Source organism: Aquila chrysaetos, chromosome 11 (assembly GCF_900496995.4).
Source record: "Aquila chrysaetos chrysaetos chromosome 11, bAquChr1.4, whole genome shotgun sequence".
NCBI lineage: Eukaryota > Metazoa > Chordata > Aves > Accipitriformes > Accipitridae > Aquila > Aquila chrysaetos.
In genome coordinates, this window is record NC_044014.1 from 34,251,743 (window position 1) to 34,274,671 (window position 22,929).

The 22,929-nt window shown below is 38.0% G+C and overlaps 1 protein-coding gene across 6 annotated transcripts in view; it reads right to left on the minus strand.

Moving 5' to 3' along the window:
• Positions 1-301: 301 nt before the first annotated feature.
• Positions 302-22,929, minus strand: part of RHOBTB1 (Rho related BTB domain containing 1) — a 55,433-nt gene continuing 32,805 nt past the window's right edge. For all 6 annotated transcript variants that reach the window (XM_030031068.2, XM_030031069.2, XM_030031070.2 and 3 more), the window contains 7 exons: positions 12,404-12,589; positions 9,699-10,666; positions 9,151-9,269; positions 6,591-6,741; positions 4,744-4,832; positions 3,131-3,236; positions 302-2,609 (listed from right to left, as the gene is read on the minus strand). In XM_030031068.2, coding sequence (XP_029886928.1) covers positions 2,440-2,609; positions 3,131-3,236; positions 4,744-4,832; positions 6,591-6,741; positions 9,151-9,269; positions 9,699-10,666; positions 12,404-12,589 — 1,789 coding nt within the window. In that variant the 3' untranslated portion in view covers positions 302-2,439. The remainder of the gene's footprint in view (positions 2,610-3,130; positions 3,237-4,743; positions 4,833-6,590; positions 6,742-9,150; positions 9,270-9,698; positions 10,667-12,403; positions 12,590-22,929) is intronic.

A 22,929-nucleotide genomic window follows, 5' to 3' on the forward strand; every position in this document is an offset into this window, starting at 1 on the left:
GTTTCATGTCCCTTGGGTAATATCATGCTAATTAAATATCAGAAACCATGGGGAAAAGTGGCATGAGATTTTTTTGCTATGCAGTTTAACAGTAAGTGAAAAGCACCAACCTTCCACCATCACATACAAACACTGTCGGATTTCCTTGTGACACCCCAAGCATAAATCCTAATACGCCATGCATATATCAGTTCAGTAAAATTCCATGAATGATACCACAACTGGATGCTTACAAGCAGCACTAAAAAGGGCAGCACCTAATGCAAAATTTAAGAAGCTTCTTCAAAGTACTGGGAGACAGTTTGTAACTAAACAGTTTTATTGACTTTTTTTTTTTACCAAAATAAAAAACACAAAATAACCACCAGGATTAAAGGCCATAGACAGCATTAACCAAATGAACCAGCCACTTGGTTATACTAGCTGATAACTAGAACAACTGGATATTATTGCATATACCTCAGGTTCATTTATGTATTCATTACAGTTTGGCAAGATTACAATCATACAGTAGCTTTGGTTGTGTAAAACCTAGTAGCAATACTTATTTAAAATGTGACTGGTTAACATTTTGTGACAACAGATATTTGTCTTATCTTACTCTTGACACATCTTCTCTCATTCATTCTTCTCCATGCTATACATTATCACTGACCAAGAATTAAGGAGACATATTTGCAACCATCATTTTTAGCCCTTCTTTATCACCATATGGTGATGAATCTTACAGGGATAGGAATCTGTCACTTGTTTTCCTTATAAAAGTTTGTAGAGCAGCATCACTTTCCGTGCTGGGTGGCTTCTACCATCCTGTGGTAGCATCTGCCAGGAATTAGTCCATTCAGAACACAGATATGTAGAGGTGTATATGGCTTTCAGTCCAAAGCCTTTCCTGACCTACAGTACTGGGGTTTGGCTGTACTGCCTTGCCTTTGAACACAGAAAATACCACAAACAAACAAACAGCTTTTCACATTGGTATGCTGAGCTGCCAGCACAAAACAATGTTAACGAACCTAATACACAATACTACCTTGGTTACTGAATTGTGCCTGAGACGCTGTACAGGATTGCATGTGTATGTTCTACAGTCTATGTATTTTAGTTTTGGTCTTTTAAAAAATGCTCTCATCCTTAAGTAATCTAGTGTAACACTGCAGCTTTGGAGTAATGGTTGATAAAAAGTCATAAACAGACAGGCTATTTTGAAAACACTGGAGGCCTTTTCTTTTCTTGCACCACTTGTGCAGGATTCCTGCCTTTCTGCCATCATTTTGCCCCAAGCTTTCTGGGAATACCTACGTCCAGGGGAGATATATCATCTACTTAAAAATAATCTAACATTTTGAGTTCTACCTGGGACAAGCTATAAAAGAATTTGAATCAAACTGAAGTGATCTTGTGTGTGAAGACCCTTCTTTGTTTACAAAATGCTGTAACACTAGATAACTTCCTACTTGTTTTTGCAGCCCTTTCATTTGCTTGCACTGAAGCAAAAAGGAATTCGGCATGAGGAGTGGCTGCATGGTTAAGATCCAACAGAACAAGGTAACTGCCATGCAGTAATTCAAATGCAAGCAGTGTAACTGCTTTTTGCATTCAGATCCATACTTGTATAAGGATATAAATTAATAAGCCCTTCTAAATGATTTTAGAAATATCCTCTTTCATCTAGACATATAAAACCTCTGAATACTTAGAATCACTAGATTTCACATGGCCCACATAGTCATAATTATTTGCACTTACATGGCAAATATTAGAAATACATTTGCCTGCAGTTGAACAGGTAATTATACTGCCTATTATTCAGCTAAGCAAAGATCAAGCACTCTATATCTTGCAGTTATTGGATCCTATTCTAACCTTTTACTTTAGAAAGGGGAAATAATCGTCTAATTATATTACTGGTGCACAGTACTTAGTTTAAAAAAGACAACCTATAGTAGGCAACTAGATTTTTTCCTAAGATGACTTTTTATGAGATACTCTAAAAGCGGTCTCTTGTGACTGAAGATTGTCTATTTCACTGTACTCGCATAGTAAAAATTGTTAAAATCTAATTACAAAGCTGCTACATGGTCATTTTGTGGTCTGTAAATAAAATGGTATCCAGAATTTTATCTGAACAAAATACACCAGACAGTATAAAAATATTTCCCAACTGGAGATTGAAACATTAATGCTGGATTTGTTGTTGTTGTTGTTGTATAAAAAGAAGTGTAATAATGGTAGACATTTATCTCCTTACTAGCCAAAAATATACATATGACTTTGAGGAGCTGTTCCAGGCTCACTTTCAGTGAGCTTGTGCTTTTGACCCTAGAAATAATAAATGCACACATGGAACAAAGTTTCCTGAAAACTTTTCTACATCTTATCTCTAACAATATGACTAATTTCTGACACTGGCTATCGATTTCCACTTATTTGCTTTGTTCAGGCAACTACAGCAGAGGAATTCCAGAAGCACCACTTCCGCTTTGAATGGTGTTTATTCAGTGCAACATCTTCCTTTTCTCTTTCTTTTTTAACTCGCTGGTAGTGATCTTCTTCCTTTAAATACCACACAGGCGGCCACCGATGCCTCTCAAAATATTCTTGATTATCTGATTAAAAAGAAACAATCAAAAAGCCCCCAAACAAGCCAATAAGATACACAAATCCCAGAAATGTCTTGAGTGTCTGCAAAAAGCTATGCAGCTAATCTTTTATCCAGTCTTTATGTTAACTGGCTTATCGGGTATTCCCCCAGCTTCCTCATATGCCTTACTTAAAGTGTGTAAAGACTTTGAAAGTGTTTACGCTCAAGAGGCCTTAGTCCACCACAGAGTGTAAAAAAGCAAGCCCTTTACAGAGTGTATTTTTCATTGTGGAGCCTGAAAATAGCTCTGTTCCTTTTAGCATCACTGAAATAGGTAAAGAACATAATGCTTGCCCAGGAATCAGGCTAATGATTATGACCTTTCTTTACAGATAAGAATTCATGAATGCTACTCAAGATAGCACAGAGGTTCAGTCTCATGGCTTAGCTATCTGACATCATCTTTGTCTTCATGTTTAATCAACTGGGTGAGGAGAAAGAAGGGGAAACCTTATGAAAATAACTGGGAAGGAACGTTGCACATACCTGAAGATTTAGCTTTGATTTCCTTGCGGAATTTGGAGCAAACGCTGTTGTAATTGGTGCAGATGTAGTGCAAGCACCAAGCTGCCAGCTGGTTAGCATTGTGAAACTGTAAAGAAAACCAAAGAGCTTATTCTATTTCCTGAGGTTGTAATTCTTTTTGCAGCCCCAATTAACAACTAAAGGTAGAATGGTCCCCAGCGGGTTTTATCTGGCAGCACTCTCCCAAGAATACAGGGGGCTTTTGAGGCTGAAGTAGCCTCTAGATGCCCTAGACCTTGTCGCACAATTCTGCTGGAACAACCAGTGGCCCAAAAGTCTCATGAATAGGTGCTTAGCATGCACAGCAACTGGCAAACTGCATTCAGTCCCACACAGGATCTGAACCCAAGGCACGCTGGACCTGAATTTTCTGGTATGATTTTATCAGTCATATATGCCTACCAGTTATTGCAAACCCTACTCTGAAGTAACTCCCTGGATAACTATGCTTATTGACAAAAATCAAGTATTACTGAAAGCTTAATACAAAATCTTGTACAAGCTTTCTATGGTCATAAGGAATCACAGCTATAATGCAAGTCAAATTGTATAGCGTGTGTATCAATTCTGGCATTCTGACTGTCTACTATGAACTTCCCAGGTTATAAACACATCATATTGATGTATGTACTGGGAGCAGAGGATATCCTAACAGTAGTTAAACATATTACTTCTGTCTTCCACCAGGAGAAAAAAAAAGAAAAAGCACCCTTCATAAAATTGAAATTAAGTGAAGCGAGCTGCCTTTTCTTGGAAGGGGTTCAGTCCTGGTTTTGCAACAGCATTATAGCTGTTGCAAGAGAGGCACTTGAAAGCAGTTGCAGGAAATCTTGCATGGTGACCAGCTTGTGCTGTATTTCATTGCTACTTAAACCCCGGACTTCAAGCCAAGCTGCAGCCAGACTCATCATTAGTGTGAAATCAAGAATAATAGAATTAAAAAAAATATTTTAGCTTGTACTACTGCATCTAGTAGACTGCTGTATCACTCCTTTTGGAAAACAGAGGTGTGCAGTTTAACTGTGAGCTGCAGTTCTCTCTTTTCATGGTTTCTGGGACTCAAGAAACATTGAAACGTGTTTGAACATAAAGTAGTAGGATTTGCACTCACTCCGAACTATCAGATGACTGGCTCTGAGTAGCCAGTCTAAGTGTCAAGTCAAAGAATACAAAAAATGTTGCCTTTGCAATACAGGTCTAAATATATCTACAAGAACTGAATTGAAAGGAACCCAAGAATCAGTCACCGTTACAAAGCTGAACAGCTTCATTACGTTGCATTTCATGTTACTGAAGCATGGCCATGAGAATGTGGAGTTTGGAAGCTCCACAATCAACAAAAAATAAAATATATGTTTGAAAGACAACTCCTCCAAGATTACTTAAATAGATGTTTCATCTGTGAACTAATAGAAAAACCTTCTTTGAAATAGAAGGTAAAACTAAGTTTTATTGTCAGTCGCTCCCAGAACTGCAGACTTTGAGCCACTTAGAAGCAATGCCTAGAACCACTAAGGTGTTAAAACAAGCTCTGCAGTTGGCCAGAATATCTTTAAAAAACGGTGCACACTGACCTGAGCCAATTCCAAATAGGATAGTACTTCTCCATCTATTGCAATGCCGCTCATGGAGGCTTTTGTCAGCTCTTGTACTGCATGCTGTTCTGTTAGAGGAGAAAACTCATCACTCACATGGGAAATGGTCACATTTCAAGATCAGGTCATCCACAAGTAACAAAGAACCAAGAAGGCACATTCTCCCTCCTCCTAGTGTTAACTCTAGCATTATGCAGGTGGCACATTCACCCAGATATCCTGAGCAACTTCAGATTTGGGTGAAGTCAAATTCAGGCCTTTAGAGTTGTGGCTGGAGATTCTGCATCACAGGTATAAACTGTCTTGCTCCAGTGGAGCACAGTCCACATGAGGATTTGCCCCTTTGCCTTAACCCAAACTATCTATTTCTGGTTTCACACACAATTCTTATCTCTTTCTTACAGAAAGCAAGCCTGTAGTTAATAACCACTTATAGAAGGACAAAGTTTAGCAGCCACTAGTCTTTTTCTGGTGGAACAGATGGCTGCAATATTCAATATAAATTAGAAATATGGATCAGCTGTCTCTTTTGGGTAATACAAAAGCAATAGTCAAGTTTTTAGGCAACAGTGCACTTGCCATTGCATTGTGGATTTATTAATGAGTATACCCACAGCACTGATACAGAAAAGTTCACTTCAGGCTCTCTTCAGATTCTCAGATTGGTCGTTCCTAGGGATCCAGATGAAGGCTGTCCAGCTCCCCCAAAAGCCACTTCAGTTCAAAAGTCTCCTTAACCCATTCCTAGAACCATTTCCTAGAATCTTAGAGGTTTGAGTGTTTTTTGTGAAATGTTGTCTGCTGATTTGACTCTACTGGGTTCAGTTGTCGGCAGTAGCCTTTGGACTCAAAATTATTTTATCAAGAATTAAATGGAATGAAATATTCTTAATACTATATCTATGTTTATGCTGCAACTACTTAAAAAATAACCAAGACTTCAGTTAAAATGCACATATAATATCACGCAATAGAGATTTGGTCAGTCAGAACCAGTGAAGACAAGGTACGCAGTCGTGATGCACAAATGAAGGGCAGCTAGGATTTGGTATGTGATTAAGTTTTGCCTAAATGTTGTCCTGTAAATACACGTAGCTTTGCTTCATCTGTCTCTGAGCTTTGGCCTTGGCTGTGTCTTCAGCACAATGCCAAGTTACATACATAGAGGGAAACAAATGAACAAAAAAACCCCCAAACAATCCTGGAGGTCTGGGGTGTGTATGGATTTCATTTCATACATACTAAGTAGTATCCTATCCTGTAATTTTTCTCTAAATATGTGATTGAAAAGTTTTTCTTCCTGAAATGAGAGTTGAATCCCCATGAACATACCAAAATATCCAATTCCCATCTAGGCAGTGAAAAGGGATCCAGACAGCATTTCTAAAAAGATGATCACCTAGATCAGTTTTGAATTGGTTCAGTTACTGTCTTTGAACAGAAATGTATAAAGGAGCACTTCATTCATTATGTAATGGAAAGCCTCGGGTCCATCCTGTTTTCAGGTAAATTGAACAGCAACAGAATGGATATTACAAACCACAGACATTATTATCAATGCTAAAGAGAAGGTTTACTCTTTCTGTTTTTAAAGCACAGAATACTTTACTGTTCTGAGCTGGTTTAGCACAAACTAAGAAAGGCAAGAGAAAGGCAAATACCTTTTTCTAAGTGAAAATATAAATTTGTATTACAATATCCTTTTCAGAAAAAAAAAATATTTCTTTTCCCTGACACTTGAGAAAATCCTGTGCATTTCAAAACTACTAAAACATGTTTCAGCCATTGCAGAAGACACTGCATTGGACAAGGCCACAAATTCTTACCTGCTAGCGCAACCAGGTGAGGAAGGCAAAACCTATTTGCCAATGCAATTAACTCAAGTGTGTCCAGTTCCTGACCAGAGGACAGTTGCTTGGTATACAAGTAATCTAAAACTGCTTGCATGGAAGTCTTGTTTATATTGGGAAGAACTACCTGGAAAAGATATTTAAGAAAAAAGTCTCTAATAATCACGGAATTTTCACATAGAGCCCATATTTCACTTCTGTCACTTTGCTGGACTGTCCCTTTTTCTCTTCAAGTCATTTTAGAAATGCAGGGAAAATATTTTTCAAAAAAGAAATTTCCCATTGAAGTTCAAGAAGCTGCCAACAGGTAAGCATACCTCCAGAGTCAGATCCTTTGCCAGCTTACATACAAGCAACTTGGTACCAAATTGCTAGAATTGGATCCACATCAAACAGTGAATCTGTTCAATGCTTTCTAGCCTGCAAATGGACAGCTATGTGGGATACAGAAAAGCCACTGAGCACTTCCCATGACAAACCTCCCTTGGTAGACTTCTTGAGGAATGTAATCTATCTGCTCCTGACAAGGGATATTCTGGGGAGTCTGAGAATAACAGAAACCAAAGGATAACAGAAACTTCACCCCTCTCAGCCTGTTTATAAATAACCAAACTATCCAAATACATGATGGTTGGGAAGGAACTGAGAACTGATGAAAGGAGGCAAAGAAAATGTAAACCATTTCTGCCACACACGTGTAAATAGTGTAACCACCATGTAATGAAACTACCAAGACTAGGACAAAAGCTATCTAGGACAAAAGCTATCTAATTTCTTGTCAGAACAACTCTAACTCCATTTCACTGCAGGGAAGCCTAAAAGAAGAGGAAGGAGAGTTAGAAAGCCTCAGTGTAACCTATCATTGTAGCTTCTCAATTACAGCTTGCACACACGACCATTCCTCCAAAGAATAGGGTAAAACTGATTCTTGCAGGGCTCCGGGTTGCGGCAGGTAAGTCTGCTTCCAATATGCAAGCTAGTTGATCCCATTAATCAGCAGTTTGTAACGTACATCTTGATAACTCAAGAAAGAGATGCTGGCACTGAAGAATGCACTGTGATATTCTGAAGAACTTGCAGTAAAAAAAATGGCAGAGCAGAAAAATAATAATAAAATTATGATGAGGAATTAAATGTATGTGCAACTTAATCTGACTGCTTGGAAGCAGTCAGCACGTACTTCCTGCTAGAAGGGGGTTAATCATTGTCACAAAGCTGGTTGTTAACCTTCGGGGGCTTGTGAATTTTTCTTTCAGCTCTGCCTGGATGGGTGGGATTCAAACCCAGATCTGTTATTGCTAAAGCATGAACCTCTTATGCATATCAGCCACTCTGGGAAGCGGCTCAGTTCTCCAAGTAAGAGGAGCTAGTTGTGAAACTCATTCATTATTAATATATTTTGTTAGTGCAGAGAACAGTAAATTCAGTGAATAAGTTTATAAAATCTGCCCCAAATACGGAAAAAGTAGTATGTAAAAAGTAGATGGTTTTATTTTTCATAAACCAGTCAAAGGAAACCATCAAATTCATATCTACTTATATTTTAAAACTTCCAAAAGCATTACTGAATGCTTTAAACTCTACAAAATGGAAGCTAAATATTTTAAATTGGAAAGATGAGCTAAGACTGTTAAGTTAATCATTAAAAACAGGCTGGTAGAAAATAAATGTGTATTCTTCATTGCCAAATGTTGCTTACTAGAATCAAACTATGTATTTTTAATGAACCACTTGTTGAGCATGCCTCTGGGAAAGGAATTATGTTTACAGCTATATTAGAAGAAGCAAGAAAAATCTAAGTAGGACACAGTCTTCCAGAATATTAAACAAAAAAAACTTGAACTCTTCATATGAGCAAGACCCGTAAGTATGGAAAGGAACAAAAAAATCAAAACAAAAGTCAAAACCTGGGTATGGATAAGACACAAGAAAAAAAATATTAGCAGAGTGTTTAGAATTTGAAAAACAGACCATGAAGGCACCTGAAAATACAAAGCTTCTGCTGCAAAATCTTAATTCAAAGCATTGAGATCTTTTATACTGTACTTCATACCTGCTTTACTCAAGAGGACAAGCTGATGGACTAGAGATTCTGAGCTTAGTTTAACACTCCTTTTCTAGTTTGACACTCCATGTTCTTTAACCCTTTTTTTCCCTTTAAATCCTTCATCAATGCCCCTGCCCCAAGTGTTCTTTGTAATGCTTCTGATTGTATAAATATATATTCACACAACAACTTTAAAACTTATTTTAAAGAAATTCACAAATTCATACTTAATCCCCCCCCCCCCCCCCATTTAATATTTTAAAGGATTTCAGGTTTAAACACATGCTCCAACATTGCAGGAAGTCTCATGCCTTGCAGAAAATACGTTATCCTCTTAGGCATCCTAATTTAATGCCTTGAGAAGAAAAGCATCCCAGGTCTGCCAGGGAAAAAAAGAATCATTCCAGGGATTATTGCAACCTTTCAAATAGATACAGAATGATGTTTCCATCACCCTCATCAGACATTATAAGCAAAACGGACAAATACCTCACTGTTCGAGCTTTCAATAAATGATCCTCCAAACATAGCAGACATCCATTCACAGCTACAGATCAACAGCGGCTTGTGGGCATTTATGGTTCCGTCATCCAATTTAAATGTCACATCTGCCGTGGGAACAAAGAAACAGGCATACTGCAAGTCTTCGTTTAAAGTGAAACTGTGTCTCAAGAATGTATGTTTCACTTGCACATTGTTAACCAAGGACTTCTTTGACTTTCCCATGCCCCCCACCCTGAAGGTAACTATAGCGTTTTATATAGTTAAATAAAAAAGCCTCACTCAAAAGGGGGATATTGGATGTTCAACACTTTGGAAAATTGGGTCACTTATTTAAAAGCTTGTGTCTAGATTTTGAGAAATTAAACTGCAGAATCCTACGTTGGAACAGTTGGCCTGAGTAACACTATAATTTTGGGCTCATCCCTCCTCTCAGAACAATGCAAGCTATCACAGTTTTTGAAGTCTGTGAAGTGACAGTAACATGAATGAGAAAAGAATTAGTGCTTTTCCTGTTAAAGCATGTATTTACTTACCAGAAAATGTCCCTTTGCAAAGGCACTCTTTTATCCGATTAGCTTTTCTGACATGAAATGCTTTAGTAATCTCTTGATTCATGAAGGCTTCTTTATTCATAATATTTTCCACCATCATTCGCAAATCAAATACTTCCAAGATTTCAGCAATCTGAGCCAGTCTTGTGAGATCTTTTTCATTTTCATCCAGCTGCCCTGTGTATAAAAACTGCAAAACAGTTTTAAAAGGTCCGGCCTGCACAGATGAATCCATTTTTACCACAGTTACAGGACATGTCCTATTTGAGACAGGATTCACTTGCATTTCCTTATGCACACTAAGAAACCCCTTACCCCAGGACAACAGAGATCTTGCTGTAGAATTTGTTTCACCAGGTTCGGGTTCTAGCATGTTTAAAGAGCCAGTACTTTCTGGTGGGGGAATTTTAACACCAGCAGATTTCAAGGATGTCTCATCACTGTCACCATTTGCCTCAAGGCAACTTGTCAGAACATCCTTATTTGTATTTTCTTTATTACACTGTGTTTCATCCAAGTCTGGACTTTCCTCACATTCCATTAAGAAAAGGTCATAAAACTTTGAAGAGGAGGTAGCTAGGTAAATCTTGTGAGCAAAAATGTAGTCCTGCTCCTGGAGAACAAACATAACATCTGCACACAGTGGGCTGTCCAATAAATATCCAGCTTCATTCATACTTGGTACCGGACACTCAGGAATTTTGATAACCGGAGGAGGGGCTTTTGGAGGTAGGAATGGAGCCTGAAGCAAAGGTTTTTGGACCTTCTTCAAATGAGATTTCCAGAACTGCAGGTGTCTTCTGGAGATCAGAGCAGCTCTAATTGCATTGTCAAAGACATCTTTAATCCCGAACTGGTCAAATACACTGGTTTCATAGTACGGTATCCCAAGTTCCTTGGCAACCTCTCTGCCTCTTTCTGGTGGCAAAATGTCTCCTCTTTTTATCGGCCTAGGGTTAAACAAAAATAAACCTTCTCACACACAACGATCATGACAAAGTTACTCCAGAAAGCATGGAATTTAAAAAAAAGTCTCAGCACCAATTCTGAGATAACTAACATTCAAATGAAACAAAATATAAAACTAAGCCCACACAGACCTTTGAAAATCTACAACCATGACTCCAGAGAGTTTTAGAATAGCACATACTTGTAATTTTCTTTAAGTTTGGTGGTGTCTTTGCAATGTTATTAAAAATATGTAGAAATCATTTGCACAAAATGGAGCAAGCCTTCTCTCTGTTAAAGGGAAATTTACAGTAAAAAAAGTTGATAGGATGCTTGAGAACATTCATTATTTAAAAAAACCTACTAATATCTCTTTCTACTCAGGTATTCTGTCAGTATCATCATTTAAACTAAATGGAAATTCTCGTGACATAGAAATGACACAAATATAGCTAAGTATGAAATGAGAGATATTTCTTAAGCTTATGCTTTTTCAAGGAAATCATAGTAGCCTATGACAAAAGTGTAACTGAACACAGACTTCAAGAGTTAGGCCTGTTTTGGCTGTAGAAGCATTATGTGGGAACTCATGAATTTCCAGAGCAGCTCTAGTACATGACATAGGGTAAACAAACCAGAAAAAAGTCTGGGCTAGGATCCATTTTCCCAACAAAAAATCATCTCACGAGAAGACATGACCCAACAGTGCATTCTCTGAGCATATCATATTGGGCAGACACAAGCTGGCACAGACTTAAACACACTCCAGACAACAGCTTGGTTTAGTCACCAGCTAATAATCAGTTCAGGTGGCAGAAGTCTGTGCTAGACATGCAGAGTACTGATTTAAACTTTATTAATGGTGAAATCAGAAAGGAGGATTAGGGCAGAAGAATTTTGAGTTTTAAAAAAACATTTCCTTTTAAAGAGTCAACCAAAAAGCTAACCCCACGCACACAGTGAAGAAATATTTAATAAACAAACCAACCTATGAAAATCATATTGCTGAGTTAAGAATTTGAATGCAATGCAATGCAAAGTTTTCTAAGAGCCCATGGTATATTAATTCAATCCCTTTATGGAAATTTTTTACAATAGAGTCTTTAATTACACGATCATGGATATTATTTCCATGAATCTGGTCTCATTCAAATTCACATAAAAGGAGGAAATTAGAAGTGAACAGGTAATTGTGGGACTGTTTTGCCCAAACATGTGAATGGTTATCTTTTGAATCTGGGAAAAACAAAGCTTCTCCAGAATGACCCCAAACTCTCTTGTATCTCAGAACTTTAAAAAATTTAATTTGCAACCACTTTATTTTCTGCCATGATGTAGGATTACATTTACATAAAAATAATAATTGAGAATTAAGAAAACTTGAGTAGAATTGTCAGTTTAAAACAGTACCAGACAGTAGTGACAGGGTAGGACATGATACACATGTTCAGATGAAGAAAGACAATGAAAACCTCCAGTAATCATTATTATCTCTTTATTATCGTAGTGTTCAGGCACCCAAACAAGTTTAGATGTCCAATGTGCAAAAATATTGTGGGAAACACATAATAACTGCATGTGTTAAAGAACTGACAAACTCAGACAACAGAATTAAAAAGAAAGCACATATATTCTCATTTTACAAAAAAAGGAAACTAGGCTCTATAACTTCTCTTTTGGAAGTACTGTACTTGATTATGAAGGTGATTTTTTAAATTCTTATTTTGTTTAAACTTTACCTTGCCAAAGGCCGCCTGGCTCTGTTAACAGCCTCAAGATCAGCATAGCGGAGATCTAGCTGGCAGCCCACCAGTATGACAGGTGTGCGAGGACAGAAGTGCTTGATTTCTTGATACCACATCGTTTTTACATGATTCAGGGAATTAGGATTAGCAATTGAAAAGCACAGAACAACTACATCAGACCTAGAAAGGCAAGAAGAAAATATCCAATTAAACCCAACAAACATGCTTTCCGCTGCAGCTTCACCTATTTTCATCACTCCAGCTTAAAGCTACTCCACTCTACACTTTGAAAAATGTGCTGACACCCAGATGTCAGAATACATGTTGTTCGTGCAAGAGGTTTGATAGAAGCTACACATTTCACCACAAAAGCATGAGAGCACAAAGCCACATACCTAGGAAGCACTGCCCCTCTATGCTGAGAGATTATTCCTGCACGTATGAACAGAGCGCTAAGAAGAGAGGTAGGCCTTGCCATTCTCTACTTTTACACTACAGTTATTCACAGGCTGTCATTGCTCAAGAACTAATTCTGCTGACTGGACACCTAAATTGCAATTCAAAGGTCATTGGCGCTTAGGAATTAGAGAGGAGTTAGGCAAAACTCAGAACAGCTACACAGGCAGACACAGATCACTTCTGAACTTGTCATGGAGAAATACCTTTACTGCACCATTTTAGATACTGAGGTGGTTTCCTTTGCAATGCACTTGGCACAGCAATTCTCTAACATTTTTAATAGATAACCTGTTAGAAGGGTAAATTACTGCAGAATGACCACTTCTCAATATAAGCAAAAATAAACATTACCATGAAAATAAGGTCAGTAAAGTGTAAAATAGAACAGTGGCTGAAATCAGAGTAAGCATGACAATATTTGCAGGCTTTTAAAGTTTTTAAGAAAACGAAAAGTACTTCACTAAATAAACTTGCTTTATAAATTCTAAATATGAGGATTAAGGTTGACACTTCATCCACTAAACCACCACCTAATCCTTGCCAGTGCTAGCACCCTAAGGCAGAGAAATGCTTGAATACTTGTCTCAGGGCATTCCTCACTTGGGGCAATTTCATTATTTATAAACTGGGATGGGATGTTACAAAGCAGTTCTCAAGCTCTTGGGTCTCTCATGGGAAAAAAAGAAAAGAATTTAAAAAGTTGAATTGAAACTCTTAAGAAAAATTGAGGGGAAGGGACATTTTGAGGAGGCAACTTATTGCTACAGAATTGTCAGCAGGATAAGCTCAGCAATACCATGTCTGTCTCACTTCTATTATTCTTTAATTTAGCACAAATGTGTGGTGTCTGCAGTTTGTGTAGTGTATAGAGTAGCAGCAGTGAATCTTAACATTCACCTTTTAAATAATGAAATACCTCCTCAGTACTGCTGCGTTCTACATTTCACTGAAGGCACAGATATATCCAGCAAGACTGTTTCTAAAGATAGCTGCGTACAATACAGGTACTGCTGTGAGCATAAATTTAATGCAAGAGAAATGCTCCTGCTCCAAGTTTGTATCTTATATAAACTGCAACACATCTGTCATATATAGAAACAAGGCCTTTTCAAACTGAAAAGTTACCTACTAAGTAGTGAAGTGGTAAGCAGCTAATACACTGGTCTTCTACATAACTGAGGCAAACACCCTTTAAATCAAACTTGCTCTTTTCAAGGTCACGTAAGAGTAAAACCTAAGCCCCAGCAGACATTTGCTTAGCTCCCAAAAAGAAGAACTTAATTTACAGATAAAAAAAGATAAAAAAAAAATATCTGTGTTACACATATTCTAATCTGGTCAATTGTTGTTTAATTCAAGATCATCAGGACTGCCAGAGCGGCAAGCCTTGGCTGTCTGGCTGGTCCTAACTACAGCTAAGCATCTTAGTGAGACAGACTCTCTTGTGTCCTTCAGAAATTAATACCTAAGCCAGGTAATTGCACTCAGGAGTATCCAACCCTCCTGACTCTACAAACCACAAGACACTCATCACATCTCTCAGAAAACCAAAAGGAAACAGAGCTCCAGCAGGAGTTCATAGGCAGATGACAACAGCTCCCCTGTGGCGCTGCAGCTGACTGATGCTGGGCTGGCCACAGATCTGGGCTCCTGAGAAGAGCCAGTGATGATCTGTTTCCTTGGACAGGACAGGCCCAGACTATCCAGCAGACTGGCCCCAGCACAGCCCTGCATGTGTTACAGCCCTTGCCAAGGGAGTCTCACATTTTTGCCACAGAGCTGCATGTGGTTCTTGAGCAACTTATCACCTCTGACCTTCCCTGGGCAACCATCAAACTGAGCTGGGGAAAACTGGTTTCTTTACCCATAACTCACAACACACATAGCATTGCACTAACAGGACATTTCCATCTTACTGGCTTCTGAATGAAGTGAAAAACAGAATAAAGAGGTAAAAAAACATGATTTGCATATTATTTATCCTGTGTTAAAACCTGGACTTCCCCATAAAATGAATATGCTGAGAGTTCTGTACTGAACAGGGAGAAATAAATGGCCCTGTGCCGTAAACAGGATGGATGAGAAATCACTGAGTAGTGACAGAGTTCACACACCAAACCAGCACCACAGCTGGGTCTGCTAGCTCACAGAATACATCCACGTTATCATAATAAATTAAGTTTTCATTCAAGTCATAAGCATGATTTGCACTATTAGTACAAGCTGGACACAGGAATATACGAGGAAGATTAACTGTCTACATACATAGGACTGTGAATATTTTGGGAAAACTGTCCTTTGGAAACTTTAATTAAAATACCTACAATTCCTTTTAATGTCAAAGGCACATTTACAACTTGCTAACGTCTCAGTATAAAGTTTGGTTTGACATTTGTTCATAAAAGCCAGAACCTGTCAGGTTAAAATAATGCATTAATATTTCCCAAACATTAAAAATTTACCAACGTTATTTTAATATCCTCAGGGAACATAAAAGGATAGGATTAAAAAAAAATAATCTAATTTATTGCCATTTTTGTGCAGTTTGGTTACTTGGAGAACAAAAAAGGATGAATCGGGTTTACTCCTGCTTTCTTCTTTCTCTCTGCAGCAATATATTCACAAATACAAGCAGCTTTTTTCTAAAAAGAAATTTCATAACCATTTCCCAGTAAAATTCAGGAATGATTCAAGAAACATTTCCATAGACTTGAATACCAAAAAGTGCTTTAGAATTTCTCAATCACATTCCTCCTAGAGCACCATCCAATTGAGATGGGCAATAGATAAAGCACTGTGCATCCACCTTTGTTAAATACAACAAAAGTGTATGATCACACTTACTGCATATACTGATGTTTGATATTGAAGTATCACAAGAAACAAAGGTAAGTATTACAAATAACTCAGCAAAGAGAAATGGTAGCTTGGATATCCAACACATTGTCTTGTAGATTCAGTGGTACATGCTGGAAATGCAGAACTGATTTATTCTTACATTCTGCTTTTCATAGGTTTATCAGAAGAAATTGTGAATCATCTACTCTTATTTGAAACATCTGAACATACTTAAGTATCATCAAAACTCCTAAATTCTGTGACTTGCCCTAGTGTGTGATCAACCACCAGTGAAACACTCTGCATCACCACTGTAAGAAAACACGTTTCTTTCTACTCGCTGGGGCTCCAAACAGGGGAGAACACAATGTAGATGTGTGGGACTTGGCAGGTGGCAAAGGGGAACAGATTCTCTCAGCTGTAGGCAAGTCAACCACCACTCATATGTTTGTCACTTCCTGGCTGACCAGACTCCTGCACTGGAGTCTCACATTAAAGCGTAAGAGCAGCCTAAGAGCACTTCAAATGCTCCCCCTGGTGTCGCAGAAGTAATTCTTAATGCAAAACATACACATCTGAAGTCAGCCCAGCTTGGTCTAAACACAGCTATGGACTTCCTATAGGAGGCTCTTGTGGGCAAAGAAGGAAACTTACCACCATTTTGAGAAGCAACCCATCTACCTAATGTAGGTATTACCTCAATGCATTCAGTGATATTTTCCCAAACTTGGATAAGAAGAACTTTTGATGGAAGCAACTAACCCTTTTTAGACTTCAGAGAATGAAAGGAAACCCTCCAGACAACCAAATCTCTGGCAGGAATCAGCACATGGTATACTGCCACCCTGTGAGCTCCTAGTGTGTGAGTTATGAACTGTATCAGATGTACAGAGAGTAGTCCAAGTCACTGCTGAAAAGTGAGCAGTATAGCACTGACAAAGACAAGACAACTCTAAATTATCAACCTCAGGCTTCAGTTGTAGTCAAGCTACAGGTAACCACTGTAACCATCTGGAAGTTACTCTGCAGTTGCTACAATAAGAAACTGGTGAGGTGTGGGAGAAAAAGCAGTATATTAGCTATGTAACAAGCCTTTCTGATGGAGGAGCTCTTAGAAACAGCAGAGAAGTTAAAGTTTTCTAACTGAGCTGTTTTGTGTAACAGAGCACTGCATTGGTTTGGGACTGAGATTTTGACTCATCTGCTTACATGCTATGTGTGTTCCAGAACTGGTGTAATGAGCTGCACTGCAGATGTACCTACACACCACACTGCTGATCCATCTCTCAACGCGAAACTGCTACATATTTTCCATCTTCCCTAATACTCTTATTTTAGACAGAACTTCAAGGAGACAGCAATATTAAATGATATCTCATATATTCCATGGCAAGGGTGTTTAAAAGTTTAATGTTTCATAGTCTGAATCTAGAGTTATAAACTGTAGTGCTGGCTGCAGATACGCTAACATGGGTTTATGTTTCATTAAAGAAACAGGCTGCCTTCTGAAATGTACACACTGCATTACCTAGGAAGAAGTTGTTCCCTCTAGTTTATAATTTACAAGTTACTGGGAAAAACTGCTGCATGCAAGAATTGCTGGTCATGTGAAGGGTTATCATTTGCCATACAGTCATGGAATAATACTGTTGGGTTTGGAAAGGGGAAGAAATAAAGCTGTGAGGAATACAGAACGTGAAAAGGAGATGTCTCTGACCTGGAAATAAATGCAGGGAGTGGGAAAGAGGAAAAGGAGGAAGACTGAACTGTATTGCTATGCTATCTTCTCATCTTTCTAGAGGCTAAGTCAAAAGTACATATTTTGTTTCAGAGAGCTTGAACGAGACCCAAGAGTTAAATCTGACAGAATCAGTTTAAGGATAGACAAATTATAGTTTGGTTGACAAGAAGTCTGTTGAACATATTTAATCAAATCAAACTTTAAGAATAGACTTGGGGGGGGAACCCCAGTGGATTTCTCCTATTATAGTCTTTATTTTTCCCTGTTTTTAGATATCAGCTTTCTCTGAGAAGCAAGATTGAAGTAAGGGAGTCTATTAGAATTTTACAGAGCAAACAATTTGGTAGAAATTCATGCAAATTCTTAGACTATCTTGACTTTACCTGAACAGCTAATCCTTAGACATTTATTTACCAGTAAAAAGTTGTTTTGCTTTTACTCATTCTGCCCTCATATTTTTCCCTACACATTTCCCATAATTTTCCCAAGATTCCTCAGAGATCTGCGTCACAGCTGAACTTATCCCCACTTGAGACCAGAATTTGACAAGAGCTATCTCCAGTGTCCACCTGCATAGTCCTTCAACCATCTGAAAGGAAAGACTATGCAGGGCAGCAGCCTGAGTGCAAATACCAGCTCCCAAGTTCCCAAACACAGTAGGTTCAGGCAGTAGAAGGCCATCTAAGAATTCAGTTGAGAATCTCATTTATGGCTGAACAAAACCCTGCTACACCTCCATGTCAATCCAGATACATTTTGAAGAGAGAAATTCACTCAGTTATACAACATTTTTCATGCATGCATCTCACTGAGCTGAAAAAAAAACTGTGCAGATAAGCAAGGCTGATAATGTTTTAAGTGGACTCAGTTTTTAGTAAACGCAGTTGCAGCCATCACATGAAATGAGAAGAAATTCATTAAGTGACTGGTGAGCATAACAAAATGACCTGAAGACACAGGACTTACGTGCACACACTCAAAACAGATGAGGCTAGGAAAACTAAAATGCAGGGGGTGCCTGGCATGTGAAGAACTGAAGATATCCAGGTAAGGCAGGGCAAGACCATGCAGTGCCCTGGATGTGAGCAGGAGAATCAATTAGTTCTATACTTTACCGACAGCAGTGAAGCTTCTTAAGTACTGGTGTAATGTGCGAAACTGTCAAAATGCCCTGAAATATATTCAGATTTTGCGGTGAGTAACATGCAGATCTATTTCTAAAATTTCTGTAATGTCATTTTTAGTAGGAAACAACAGTAATTAAAAAAAGATAAAGCTACCTTTAAGAAAATTGCGTATTTCAAGACTGTGCTTCAAAAGTGCAAAGAATTTTCCCTTATGTTCCTTACAAACAATACATCATTATTAAAAGCTAAGCATTTTAAAATCTCTTCTATTTCCTTTGAGGTACTTATGGGAAAACAGTGGTGCATTTACAGAGAATGACAAAAAATGTTTTGATATCACAAAGAATGATTAAAATATCTAATTTTCCATTGCAGAAACATGTAAGAGCTACTCTTACTGTATAAATGCCTGACCAGCAATAGTGCTAAAAAGAATGGCAGTGTTGTGTGGAACAATGTAACAAGAGGAAAACAATTTTCTTTTTAATTTAAAGGACTGCTTACACAGTCTTGGAATGTTGTTCATTTTATTGCTGGCTCTAAGAAGTAAATTCACCCATAATTCCGGTTCAGCATTTACATGTGAAAAATTCCATCTTAGTGCTAAATAGAACTTTGCAGTTCAAACAGGCTGCCTGCAAGGTACCCTAACATGATTCTGGGCCAAATTTTACCAGTAGACTCAGTAAAACTCTCTTTGGAGTGAGGTATGTTTGCAGTATACACATACCCTGTAACATACCAATACATGCCTTTTCCCCTTCGCTGGAGCAGAGAGCTTGATTACTGCATTTCTAACGCAGGAACAAAAATTCTATGATAAATAGAATTCTAGTGATAGTTAATTGAGGCTGAAATACTGAAATGTTCTGTGTATCATGTGCAAAGTCGGGGTTTATAAAAGTAAGACACAAAGCCTGAACACCAAATCAATGGAGAAGGATGAAAGAAAATGAAAGAGCAAGAGAAGGTACGGGGCTAGCTGGAACACATCTAATCAACCCGGGGCAAACACCAAAACTTGCAATATCATACAAAGGGACTGATAAGAATATAGCTAAAAATGCTTTTGTAAGACATATCAGCTGACTGCTGTCTATAGACAGCAGTCAGAAAAAAAAAAAAAAGAGAAATAAATTCACAAAACAATGGAGAAGCCAGAAACATAGGGAAAGGTAATTTCGAGCTTATTTTCTATTATTGTAAGGAGGCAGCTTACAGGTGAGAACTACATGCTATCTCTCTACAGAGAACCAACTAACTTTCATCAAAGATACTGCAGAAGAATAAACAAAATAAGAAACAAACCCTTTCTTTGCTCCCGGCGCTATCCTCTAAAAAAACTCAGGCACCAATGATCAAGCAGAAAAACATATTGAGTTTAAAAGAACTAAGAAAGATTTAGTTAAAACATCATTTGAAGCAACATGTTTAGAAGAAAAAAATTATTTCAAGATAGGGGAGGGATGTAAGGATGGAAAAGAAAAGAAAAAAAAAGAAAAAGGAAGATCCAAAGCTAGGTTCCAAAATTCAGTAAATGCATGATTCCTTGTAAGTACTGATGAAGAACACAGATAGGAAGCCAGAGAGAGGAGGGAGGTAAAAATCCAGAGAAGATGGAAGAATGATAGGGTTTGGTTTGCATCCAGTATGACAGTGACTTCTGAAGTCACAGAAGACATGAAAACTGAACACTAACAGGTGCTAGATGCATCTCTTTCTCTGGGGAGAAAATACGGACTTTCATATTTTTTGCTTTCTTGGGGCTATCACCAAAACCAGCCTCCTCCTCTATTTTATTTAAAAAAAACTGTCAAGAAATTTTAACTGACAAGTTGCTGTCACAAAGTTATTGATAAGAACTCAGCTTAAAACAGTTATATCTGGTTGTGCAGAGTGGTTTCCATATTCTGACATATGTATGAGGGAGTCCAGACTGAGATTCTGAGACCCTTGGAGTAGAAAACAGCTCAAGAAATCCACCTAGCACCTATTCACAAAGAAATAATTCACTAAGATCAAGATTTTCATGAAAAGTCACTTCCCAGGTTTAGTATTTCCAAAAGATTTTGATGTTGTCTTGCAATCTTTTAGGATAGAGCCCAAATGCCCTCTTCCCACCCAGGCACTCAGCCACTGACTTTGGAGAGCAAGGAAAAATGAAAAATTATGTAATACCACAGATAACGTTTGATAAATAATTTTTCACTCCAGTCCAGGAAGGCTTAGAGCATTACAGGTGTCTCCCTATTATGGATAGATTACACATACATCAAGTTGAGCCTCAGATCCCACCAACAGTCATTTAGCACTTGCCTTGTTAGAGAAAGAAGGATTCCCAACAGCAATTCCATAGCAACCTCTTTCTACTCACAATATGGAGCCATGGTGACATGTAGAGAAGAAAAGCAGTAGATCTACATTAATTTCACAGGTTTAAGTATATAAAGCATATACTTTCTCATTGACTGAGTAAAAAGCCTCAAATATTAATGTAGATAACGAAAGAAGAAAACACTACAGTGCATACACACACCGTATCAGAATAAAATTACTTGAGAAAGCTATCTCTCTGTGAACGTCTCTGCTTATTCTAGTCTTTCTTGGGGCTGATCCTAGCCAAACACAAAAGAGAAAAAAAATCATAATAAATATATAAAAAAAAAAGTTTTTTACAGGAGTTCTTCAGGATTGCTTGATGAAGAACCTGAACAGCTTATAAACCACTGTAAAGTAGATGGGGAGGCTCACAAATTTTGGTATTTGAAGATGATTCGAAGATACTGCATATCACTTTTTGTGGCAGCAAAACATAGCAAAAGGAAGCAACCAAGGTGAGAGACAACTGTAAACAACTGGATTCCCCATCAGCTGACCCTCTGCTAACAAAGCAAAAGACTTTCTTGTGTCTGTGAAGTGCTACTGCTGTGAAGACACATCTCTGATGATGCTCTCCAACCCACGCCAGTAGATGGGTCATAAGGCACGTGGAAGGTGGAGAATTATCGTGACATAAAAACAAGGATAGCAAGACTTCAGGGGAAAGTGTGGGCTTTCATTCAAAGCACTTCTGAAACCTTGGACCGTCTCTGAAGAAAGGAGAGGAGCTGCTGGCCCACTCTCAGCTTAGGCACAGGTGGTGAGTGACAGAAGTCACCGACCTAACTAAAGGCAAACTGAGTAACTCTGTGAAGACACCCACCTCGCCCTAATCTCACTGAATTTGCTGAATGCAAATACCATTTTACATCAAAGCTACCTGGGTTTTGTTTTTATAGAAATATCATCATCACTGTCTTTTACAAAAAAGAAACTGAAAACAAAACAACCCTAAAAAGATCGGTGGAATTCTTCAAATATCAGTGATAAACCCCTGTTCTCACGGACTCTTCAGCAGTGTTCAGAAGGTATATTTCTATGGATTCAATTACATTGAAGTAACTGGTTAAGGGAATTGTAATCACACAGAAAAAGACAAATGCATGTGTTCCTCTGTGTACATGAAACACCCACAAGGCTTATGAAATCCATTCACAACGGAGGAAATATTCTAAACATATTTTAAGAGGCTCTGTCAGCAGTCTCACAGCAAGACTCATTCACATTTGTAAGTCACAAGGAAAAAGCTGTTTTCTGTCCATGCTGTATGAACAGATTTTGTTTGGTCTACAGCTCATATTTAAGTTGCAAGCAAATAAATTATCCTGGCTGAATTAGCTGACAAACCGCATCCATGGTATTGAGAATAAATATTTGACTGGGACTGAATTAACTCTTTGCAGATTTGTGCTCATGTTTGCACATACTAGAGCTGCATGTATAAAAAAACAGGATACGTAGGATATTAATCAAATTGTAGTCAAACATGTTTACCTGAAAAAAATAAAAAGAAAAGTATGCAAAAAAAAAAAAGCAAGCCAGTCTTTTTCCCATTTTGCTTTTAGAATTAGTTTGAACACAATCATATGTTGACAGTCTCATTCAAAACCAGATTGGACAGGAGGATAGAGGATAGTGAATCCTGACAAGTTGAAATGTAAATTAAGATGTTTTCATGTCTCTACACATGCAATTTTGTGCCTCCCAGGGAAACTGGTACATAACAACAACTTTTATATGAAGTCCCTACCTTATTTGCAGACTTAGAGAATAGAATAACACTGAGACTAGATTGTTATTAAACAAAGAAGTGACTAGGAGCTGGAAATCAATACACTAATCATAACAAAGACATTGTCATTTTACAACATTTTGGAGTGATTTTGCATCAAATGAAACCCTGTGGGACAATATCAACAAATGACTGTTTGGCATCACATAGTGCCTAAGCTGAACTGAACAGGATACTTTCAAAA